Raw genomic sequence first — 11,287 nt, 5'->3', positions numbered from 1 at the left:
TGTGTCATTGATTGTGAAGGGCTTGTTTTATGGTGGAGACACTAAGAGATATGACTGCATTGACTTGTTTGGAGTTGGGTGCTCAGAGGGTGAGGGTGGTGGGGACAGTGACTGAGAGCAGCAGCAGAAGCAACTTCAGGTTATCCAACTAAAGAGTGACTTCTTGGAAGTTCGCTCCAGAATCTAAAAAGACACTAAGCATAGCTCTGGTCAGATGGTAATACTAAGAAGCTGTAATTAGGTGATTTAAAGGAGTGGATAACACCTAGATCAGTTATTTCATTGCATGTACATCTGCAAAGCCTGGCTTTATGGTTCTCTTTTGTGGATGCATATGTCAATGTTTTATATTTATGATAAAACAGGCTTGTCTGGGTGTCTCTCCCCATTGTTTTGGGCTAGAACAAAGCTGCTTAGTACATCTGCAGGGTGCTGAATGCACTGGGATTTATGGATGAACCTTTCTTAACACAAAGTAAATGATTAAGGGCTGAGCAGGTAGCTGCTGGGCTTGCTTGTCACTGTATTAGAAATTAATGCATCTTTTGCTGGAGAAGGATGAGAATTTTAAATGATAATCTGGTCATTCACAAATGCCAAGAACTTTGATTTCTTGGGAAAAATAAAGAACTAGTCCTTGATCAGTGAGAACAGTTTTCTGTAGCATGTCTGCAATTACTGGACTGTAAGGGCAGCATATTTACAATGGCTGAGCATGTTCATAGTTCACCTTTCAGTTACTTGTCTGTTTCTCTCATGGTGAAGTCAGCCTGTGATTGTGCAAACCTGTTTAGAGGCAGTTGTCTTTTAAAATGTAAATGAAATCAAGAGAAACACTGAAACATCAACAGGAAATAAAACATTTTTATTGAATATCGGTGTAATATGTATGTTATTTTAACAACAATTGGAAAACCTCTACCGTGGGATTCACTACACAAAATGAAACAAAATAGAAACCACCTCATCAAAAATGAAGGTCATATACAGCTAAAGTTGTCAGCTCGCGGGCCACGAGCAATATGGCAGGATAAAACACCCCAAACATTTCTACAAGATACAGAGAAAACCCACACAGAGAAACACTCAAGCAGGCAGTAAATATACACAAAGGCAACTAGGATCTTTCTACAGCATCAGATTCTAATACTTTACACAGCTTTGTCAGAAAGGTACATGTGGCTCCTTTGAGGATGAAAATGTCATCTTGGTCATATAGCAGGTTCAGTCTCTGAGAATCATAGTACGTTATAAACCAATTCTATGGTGACATTCAGTCTGGCAGTGTAGGAAGAGAACGTATTAAGAATACCTTAACACAATGAATCGGTTCTGGCAGTTTGAACCCGCAAATTTCTTGAATGAACAACTTAAAAGTTGCATACCATGAAGCTGAATATCTGTTCTTAGGCTGGAAATCAATCAATCTAATTCCTCTCTTTGGTGGGATTTGGTCCTATAAGGTTAAGATTAAAAATATTCCAGCTTGATGCTCTGTAAGTACACTCCTGTTTATCTTGTAATATGCCTCACTTGTGTCTTTCCCATGTTTGTTTCATGCAAAAAGAAAAGAATCATGGGCATGGCTAGTCCTGGTTTTGAAGGATCCTTCATCCCTCAGAAGCTGAACTGTTGAAGGGGGCTGGGAAATTTATTTTTCAGTACAGAATCCTTTGGTGACATCCTTGCTTTCTACAATTTCTCTCGTGTCCCTTTTTAAAACAAACAAACAAAAAAAAGCAACCTATAACCCAAAATGATAGTCTTACTCCTGCCTCCAAAGATACAGTTTTCCCCACATATTTTTGGTGTTTGGTGATGCTGAAAAGAACTAAGCTTTCAAAGCATTATAGATATATTCACAGTCTGTAAAATAAATAGGGCCTCAAAGGATGAGACCTGAGATAAAAAGTAATGCCCGAAATGACATGATGAAATGCTATAAGCTGAGATGATTTGCTGTCTAGTCATAAGACAACCATTTACAGTAAAGGGGCAGGGGTAGATGTAGAATATTGCACAGTGCGCGACAAAATGCTGTGTGGTCAACCCAGGCCTGTGCATAGCTCTCCAGTTCCACATTGGTCCATAGTAACTAGAACTGCTTGTGCTATGCATTCCTTCGGCAGTGCAGTAGAAGGGAATGGCAGTATTTATTACAATATCACTACGGAATAAATTGATTGCTATCCACTGAGAAAACTACGTTTCTAAGCACACACGGCAGTCACAGTGATACACAGAGCAGTCTTTCAAGACTCTTATGGAATGACTAATAGCTTTATAATAGTGCCATTTACTACGTAATAACATTGAAAACATTTAAAAACTCCTCCTGAAACGAGCATCTAGTATACATAAGAGGTTGCTTCAGTTTCTAGAACTTGTTCTTTGTTTGTTTTTCACTTTTTTTTTAAAGGACAAATTAAAACTTATTAAGTATAAATAGTATATAAAAGGTCACTAGCTGTTCTCTTTTGGCTTACTTTTGAAGTGCATTCAGAACTATGGCTAAATTTTGTTTTTCTTTTGATGGGATTACAATACTGTCTGTTCACCATGAAACTATTTTGTATAATAAACGCACACGGCTGTGTTTAAAAAATATTCTGCATTCCTTCTAATCTGAGTTAGTATAATAAAATATTTTGTTACAAAGTCTAATGTGCAAACTCATTATAATGTGAAATCACAAGTGGAATTCACAGTATGCAAATTTTGTATAAAGGTGATAACGGAGAGCTACTTTCTTTTTTTTTTTTTAATGGTTGGTTGCAGCATTTCGCCACTGCTGAATTCCCCCCACCCCCAGCACAACCTTCCCAGTGTTGTTGTTGTTGTTCTGCATGTTATGTAAAATTACCTTCCATGGAACTGCTTCCTCAACTGTCAGTGTAAAGCCATTACAGTTTTTTTTTTTTAAATATATACAGAAAAAAAATGATATACTGGCTTCTGGCTACGCTTCCTTGAGGTCAGCCATGGAGCTGCTCAGATCATGCTAAGTTGCCTGTGAAAGAAGTCTACAAAATTGGATTCACCCCTTGAAGGTGTACCGTGTAAGCATTATCTTGTTATTTTAATGGTTCAGTTGAAAGCTCAGATTTAAGTTGTCCTTTAAGATGTCAGTGTAACACTACTAGTGCCTTACAAGTTGGAATTTTTTCTGGAATGCAGACGATACAATAGTTACCCTATAATATAGTATCAGCTCTCCTATATCTCAGTCAATTTACATAATTTAAAATAGAACATCTTATTAAAAACATCTAGATATACACAAATTAGGAAACGCTTACAACATACAAATACACAAACTAGAAATAAATTCTCAGCGTACTGGTATATATACAACTGTGTGATACAATAAATAATTTCTGTCATGCTCTATCTACACATCATATTGCTTAAAAGAAGAGTAGATCTGGGGGGCAGTGGTGAGATGAAGGGCCTTTAGAGGGCTCTCTACATTTAAAGTTGTGCAAATTAAAACAGGATTGTAAGTACCACTGATCTGTGTTAGGGACACATGGCTGGAAATGAAAGGACCCATATTACTGAGGTATTTACAGATACTGGCTAAAGAGCACTATGTGGGCAAATGCAGAAGGCTTCTTCTCTTTTTTTTTTTTTTTTTAATTTTATTTACTTCTTGACTGCAAGCATGGCGTCTACCTCTTCCTCAGGCTGTAAGGTATGCCACTGTGCGATGGGTCGCCTCGGGTTGGCCAGCATGTCTGACCAATGTCGCAGCTCCGCACCAGTGCTGTTGTAGCCCACAAAGACTTTGCCGATGGCATCATTCTTGCCAATCTTGTCATAGTCCAAAACAGTCACAACAATTTGCACTTTCTAAAATGAGATAAGGAAGAGCAGTGAGCAAGAAAGAAGAAGCCTTGAAGCAGAGCAACTGGAATTCAGAGTTTGTGGGTGAAAAAAGGCTAGTTCAGGCAGAAGTAGGAGATCCCCACTGGTATAAGCATCCAAAGTCTTAAAACTCATAAGCAGCAAACGCCTATGAATGCAACCAGAACAAATGGGCAAAAATACCCACACTAATTTGTAAGGAAGTCACCACCCAGAAAGAGATCCTTTCTTACTACTAGGGACTACATCATGCAGCTCAGGAGAAAGAATGCACAGTGATCTGTGCTGCTCAGGTCTTAGCTACAGAACATACATATACAGTTAATCCATAGGGTTGAAATAGGAACCGGAGGTCAATGAGGCACAAGAAAATCTTGCCATACTTTTTACAATGGCACCAGGGAGGCCTGCGGTATAGTAGCCACACTGCTAGTTCTGTGAGAATTCCCAGCATAGGAAGGTGGCTGTGCATGACTATATTCAATAATGAAGTTCACTTAGATTGAAAAAAAAGAGGTTTCTCCAAGTTTTGCAATTTTGAAGATATGTAGAATACAGACTTTAGAAAGCTCTAGAAGGAATCCTGTGGGTAGGTGGGTGGAACAGTTCTCATTAGCTTGCAGTGAAATATTACAGTCAGGGAAGGGTATGCATTTTGGTTTGTTTGGTGCCCCTTCCTTCTACTGCATGAGATACGTGTCCAACCCTTTCAGCAGATTTTCATTATGGTAATCAGCTTTTACAATAGATATGACTGCAGAAACACAACCTTTAAGAAGAGAAATCAACCCACGGAGTCAAACTATTGCTACTATTCTGCTCTTTAGTTTTGGCCTTTGGATATGAAATAGCATATTTATAAATAAAATAGTATAAAGTACAGTGCACAATGCCAGTTTTTTGCATGCAACAACCTAGGACTTGAATACCATTGTAAAATACTCCCACAGAGAAAGGCATTTTTCTGTCGCCCTCAGTGACAATAGGATGCCTTTCAAAAAGGAGGATGAAATACAGGAGCAACAGCAAGTTCCAGGGTCCTAAGCTAAAAGGTGAAACAATTTCTCATTGAGTCGTTCTCATATTCTACATTAAAATGAGAACTGAGGCAGTTATGTTTGAATAATGTGTGGAAAGATCAGACTAGGAGAGCGATACATTTAGAGGTGAACCTAATAGGCTAGGGGCAGTCATTACACATAAACTGGTTTAAGTGACCAGAAACTGGTTTAAACCTGTAACAGAACAGATGTTCACTGCACATAAGGCAGTCTGAAATGGCTGAAGCCAGTTTGAGATAGATAAACCTGGTTGAATGCAGTATCAGACTTAACTGATTTGGGTAAAATCAGTTTATGCAATGTCTGTTCCAGACCCCTTCCTGATTTAAGTTAAAGCAGAGTTGCCCAGCATCCCAGATGCTTTGAAACCCTGGGTGGGGCTCTGCTTTTTGCTCCAGCCCAGCAGGACTGGCCCTGCCTCTCTGCTCCATGGCTGGAGCTCCAGTGGAGACTGCAGGTCCAGTGGCATCTGCTTGGCTTCCCCTTGCCCCCTCCCCACTGAAGGAATTCCCCCCTCCCCTCTGCCTTACACAGGCACCTCTCACCATTAGATAGCATGCCACATGCTAGCTATGGTCTGTGCTGTGGGAGACAGGACAAAGGCAGACAGGACTGTGTTGGCTTAGGACTTTTTGGAGCTAATCAACAGGTAGATGGTAATGTCCCTCTCTTCCTTCCTTGGAAAAAGTCATTTAAGAAGAGCTTGAACTAATGAGAGAGGCTTTTGTTTTGTTTGATGGTCTGATAAATGCTAACAACTCCCTGTGTAACTCCCTGATGCATAACTAAATGCTCTGTTATCAACTCCCTGGTGGTTCCCCCACTGGTCAGGAGCAGCGGAGGAAACCTCTCCCTGATCAGAGCATTTTGCCAGGGCGTGGCCATCCCCCTCGCCCTCAGCTCAGCATCGTGAAAGGGAAGGGAGGGCTGCTCTAGTGCCCTCAGCTTCTAGCCCAAGCCACTGCAGGCATGTACCTGCATTTTCTTAGTCCAAAGGGGATGTCTGTGTGGTTACAAACCAGTTCAGCCTAGCTAAGTTAGATTAACCTGCAAAGATTGAATCAATTCAGGTTCACGCATTTTGAATGTCTGCCCCTAGCTATAGTGTTAAAACTGATCTAACTCAGTACCTTCTTACCCTCTGCTGTGTAAGAAACACCAGTTTGAACTCAGGATACGTGGAGACATTAAACTTAGCCTGACCTAATTAGGGTTCAGTTGATTTAAGTGCTGAACTGTACACATGCTTAGGGAGTTTAGACTGGGCAAAAAATGGCTGCCCCAATCTAATTTACTTAGTTCATCTAAGGAAGTGCACGATGTAGATTGGGCTAACTGATGCCCAATTTAGCCAAGCGTGTGTACATGTTGGGAGTGCATCCCCAGGGCTGGAAAAGTTCAGCCACTCACCTCAGCCCTCAGACCTGTGCTTTTTCTAGTCCTCCATCCTGATAGGGATATTTTTAGTTCTCTGAACCTGCTCCCCCACCTCTTGGATGGACAACTCTTCCCATACCACCCACCCTTTCCCTCCTCCTGACTTAGATCACATTTCTGGCATGGTTCCTGGCATTGGTGACCTGATCTATGAAAGCTGAGTGATTGTAGATTGGGTTCCATGACCATGTACATGTGCTCTCGGAGTCAAACTCAAAAATGAGTCTATGCTGAGTTGTAATGTGTATGTACCAATGGGCTTTTCCTCCTGCACTCCTTTTTCTTTTAGCCCACCAGCATGCTGTGACCTCCATGTACCCTTCAGGATGTCAGCTACTTCCATGAACATTTTCAGAGTTGTTGTGGAAGTTACTCTTAGTTACAAGTTGCTAATCAGGTGAAGAAGGGTTTCAAAAGAGTTCAGCTAATATGATCTACATGTGGAGCGGGTTGGGAGGAAGTGTGAATTACATCAGTTTAGACAATCTTAGATTTGTTTAGACAGAGCCAAATTGAGAGGCAATATGCGATTGTGCCTGAATGTGTATGTTTGTACACATAAGCACTCACCCTCTCAGTCTGGTTCTTAGCTTTTGTCTGAGTAGCACAAACAATTCCTCTAGTGGAATTGTGCTTTTTCTCAATAGCATCTGAAATGAAACAGCCTTGGGCTGATTTTACTTGACTGTAAACACTTTTCCTCAGAGATATTCATTTTTAAAGATGAATGCATGACTGTTTCCCTGATTCCGTGCTATAATAAATGTACACAGCTTCTGAATGCATAATAGACAGGGGGCTGGTTCTATGTGTAGGTTTTATGAATTGTTGGAAAACTTAATTTTGACTGGAAAATATTTTAGTCTGAAGGGTCAGTTATGGTTGGATTTTGTATTGTGTTTTTTTTAAAATAACAAAAGGCCTGAACTTTTGGCCTTTACTTTTAGGAATAGTTCCGTTGTCACAAATGAGATTACACTGGCAAGTAAAGGCTACAAGTTGAGATGCATAATACTTACTTTAGATTGCCCCCTGCCCCTGAGAGAGTATAAAAATCAGTGAACCAGAGGAGGCTATGACAGCTGCAGGCACTTAAGTATTTACGTAATTATTTATGGCAAAAGTACACATCAAACTTGGACTCTCCTTCTCCCACTCACGCTCTTTCTCCCTCTCTCTCTGTTTCTCCCCTACTCCTTCTCCCACATCCTCCAAAACCCATTCTGATATAAACCTATATCCTTCATGGTACTGTTTCTAGAAGCCAAAATGATATTTTACTACAGAAAGTCATTGCTTGCAATGTATTTGCTTTTATTATTAATGCTAGCCCCAAACAGACATTTGTATGTCAGAGGCAAGGTGCAAGCCCAGTTCTGAACAGTAAGTATATTGGTTTTATCTTGGTTTAAGAATTTTTGTACCATACTAGTGATGATTAAAAAATATGGTAGTCTTTAATTTTAGCAGGGATTTTAGTGTAAGTCAATAATGGATGTCATGCAAGTAGTGGTATTTTTTCTCTCAGGTGAGTGAGTGAATGGAAAACTCTGGGCGCTAGTTCAAATATGCACAGAATACTAGTTATTGAAAGTCACAGCCATCTGGCAGTGCAAATGGCCTATGGAAGTTGGTAAACACCTGTAACATCAATTAGCACCAATAAACTTCACTGAGAGACTAGAGCATTGAGATTTAAGTACTCTCCCATGCTCAGAAATGTTCCTTCCAGGTTATTTAGTAGTTAAACAATAGCAGAATATTGTGTAAACCCCCCCATAAAACATAGGCAGATTTAATGCATGGGCCAGCTGGGCATGAGCCCAGGACCCCCTACCAATTCGGGGTCCCGGCCCTGGGATCCTCATCAGCAGGGAAGTGAAAACTGCGGCTTTCACATTTCCTTCCCTGGGATCTGGAAGTGGGGCTGCTCCACCAATGGGGCTGCAAGGAGGGGCCTGCAGGGCTGGGGTTGGGCTGGGGTGAGACCCGCACCATGTCTAGGGGAGGAGGGCAGGCCAGGTGGTGCCTCACCTGGTGGGGTGCGTGGCAGTTGGGGCCGGGCCGGCGGGGCCAGGAGCAACATGCTGCATTGCGCCTTTGTGGGTGGTGGTGCTGGGAGGGCCTTGGGGGCTGTAGCCCCCCAAATTCATCTTAACACCCCCCCCACAGCCACCCCTCCCAGTGCTGCTGCCCACCTGCAGAGACATGGTGTGGTGCTGCTGGACTAGACCAGCCCAGCCAGCCCAGCCCAGCCCAGCCCAGCCGGCCCTCTGCATCTGCCTGGCTGCATGGGACAGCCAGGCAGCAGCTCCCTGCAGGTCAGTGTAAGGGGGCCAGGTGGGGAGTGAGACTAACCTGTAGGCGGCTCGTGGCAAGGGAGAAAAAGCGGGTGCAGGGGGAGGGGGGAGGTCCTGTGGGGGTTACATGTGTGCTTGTGTGTGGGTCTGTGTCTACTTATGTGTGTGTGTGAGTCTGTGGTCTGTGTGTGTATCTACCCAGCCTTCCCTGCCAGCACTAGGACGGGAAAGGGCCCCTCTCCCCTCCTGCAGCCCAGCTGCCAGGGGGGCCTCCAATTTTGTCCTTGCCCAGGGCCACAGTGCACCTGAATCTACCTCCGCCCAAAAGACAACCATGATTGACCCTTCAAATTAAATATTTTTCTGTCAAATTTAAGTTTTCTTACAATTCATAAAACCTACACATAGAACCAGTCCCCTGTCTGTTATGCATTCAGAAGCTGTATATCCTCTGTGGATATACAGGCTTCACTTGCATGTGGTGTCAACCCAACACCTTTCCAGGTCCCTCATCCCTATTCTGATTTTTAAAAATCTGTTGCTTCAAAATCACCAGTCTTCTGCACAGTTCTGTGCTAAACTACAGTAGGGCTATGAATTGGGTTCATAAAGACACATTTCAGTTAGAACAAAATCTGTATTAGCTATTAAGTTGCTGGAAGACTTTAGTCTTGTCTCTTTTCAAGTTCCCCATTTGGTTTCCTAATGAGCTATTTTTAATCATTTTGTCAGCTCTGTCTGGCCTCCATGCTCTTGCTCTTCTCTGTGCTCTCTAATGATCATGGATCTGGTACAACCATTATTCTGTTCCTTGAAACATCAGTGGAAGTTTATCTAAGTGACTATTAAACCTGAAATACCAAAGGTTGCAGTGATGGTCATAATGTTCATTTTAAATAATGTTTAAACATAATTTCTATATATGAATGTACTTCAGTGGCCTGTAACAATAAGCTACCTCTAACTAGTCTTTCATTTAAAAAAAAAATCCAAAATACTGATTCTGATTTAGGTCCCCAATTCTAAACTTTTAATTGAAGCTCTGTTTTGGCAAACGGCAATAAAATCTTTGTAACAAAACCAAAGAAAGCTAAGTTTGAAACAGTTAAAAGCACCACACTCTGAATCCAATGCCCTTTGAGGTACCCAAGTCTAAACTTTAGATTCTCAAACTTCCTACTCAGTTGCCATCTACTCTTAAAGGCACTTAAAATGTCCTCAGTAAAATGCCTGAGGTGCTCAAATCTCCACTCTTGAGAGTACCCAGAACTCACTGGGTGTCTTTACGTGTGCTCTAAGGGTGGCGGGCATTTAATTAGAGCAGCTCTTGGGAGCCACTCTAATTAAAGGGCCTGCAGCATCTCAAGTATTCAGCATCCACCCCAGCTCTCGGTTGTTTAAAAAAAAGGTCCTACTCACTACCAGGTATGGGGGAAGGTGATCCCTGCTTCCCCCACTGCGCCACACCATGTGGGGGGCTCTGTCATGAGCCCCATGACCCCCGCCCACTCTCCCAGCCCACTGACCCCCGCCTGCTCTCCTAGCCCTGCCCCCCCCATGGTTGACCCATCTGCCCCACCAGCAAATCCTTAGCTTTCCATGATTTTTTTTTTGGACTATGGAAATATAGTAGAGCCATTCTTCTGTTGAAAAGAACTCAGAAAGAGCACAACAGGTTAGAATGGTTTTTACCTCATTAATTCCAACTTGAAATCTTTTGATTTACCTTGAAAACCTTGTATAGATATTTGTATACCTAACAGTGCTAAGTAGTGCATCACACCCCGCAGCACCTTTAAAAGGATCCTGTCTCATCCTGGTTGAGAATCATTCCTGTATAAGCTAACAGACTGGGCAACAAAGAAAGGAAGATATGCAAAGCAAAAGATTAGCGGGAGTCTGAATTTGTGGCTCGGTGTGATATGCAGGGTCATAGAAGGGAGAGAAACTAGCATTCTAGTCCCTCTTCTCAGCCCCCACTGTTGTTTCTATGTTTTGCACGAACTAGTCTTTGGATAAAAGTGGCACACAGGCACAGGAGAAAGGAACAGAGGAAGGCACTGCCCTTGCAGCGTGCTCTCCATCTCATTAGGTCTCGGATCCAGGCTCCATCTGATTGATATTTTTCTCCCTCATAGCTTTTCCTCTTCACTTCTTCACTTCACCTCCAGCAGAAGGAGTGGAGGGTAGGGCTCTGCAAAGCTTCGGTCCCCAATTTGATCTGGTGGAGATTCAGCCAGATTCAGTGGCCAAATCTCCAAATCTGAATCAAATCAGAGGGCCCTTTAGGCTCTGCGAATCAAATCAGAACTCTCTGAACTGATTCAGAGAGATTCAGTGATTCAGACATAGACACAGCTTTAAATGTTTTTTCTGCATACATCTAGGTAGCAGGCAGTTTGCGAATACTGCAATGCTGGGGCACAGAGTGTCCCACAGAAGTGCGGGAGGCTCCCTGGCACACTCAACAGCAGAGCCAGAAGCACTCCTCATCCACTTCCAGGTCTGCTGCAGAGTGCACTGGGCCCCATCCCCCACCCCATGCCTCCCTGGCTCAGCTACTGGTGCCTCTTGGCCAATTGCTGAGCCAGGGAGGTGTGGAGGCCCCCCCCCCCCCGGGGG

General features: G+C 42.8%; 1 protein-coding gene across 7 annotated transcripts in view; it reads right to left on the bottom strand.

The window, feature by feature from the left end:
* Positions 1–844: 844 nt before the first annotated feature.
* Positions 845–11,287, bottom strand: part of SYT1 (synaptotagmin 1) — a 704,251-nt gene continuing 693,808 nt past the window's right edge. For all 7 annotated transcript variants that reach the window (XM_019514775.1, XM_019514779.1, XM_019514778.1 and 4 more), the window contains one exon: positions 845–3,852. In XM_019514775.1, coding sequence (XP_019370320.1) covers positions 3,646–3,852 — 207 coding nt within the window. In that variant the 3' untranslated portion in view covers positions 845–3,645. The remainder of the gene's footprint in view (positions 3,853–11,287) is intronic.

This window comes from Gavialis gangeticus, unplaced genomic scaffold, assembly GCF_001723915.1.
Source record: "Gavialis gangeticus isolate Ggan-Ray unplaced genomic scaffold, GavGan_comp1, whole genome shotgun sequence".
Lineage (NCBI taxonomy): Eukaryota > Metazoa > Chordata > Crocodylia > Gavialidae > Gavialis > Gavialis gangeticus.
Note: the sequence above shows the minus strand (reverse complement) of the source record. Positions and strands in the feature narration are given on the sequence as shown.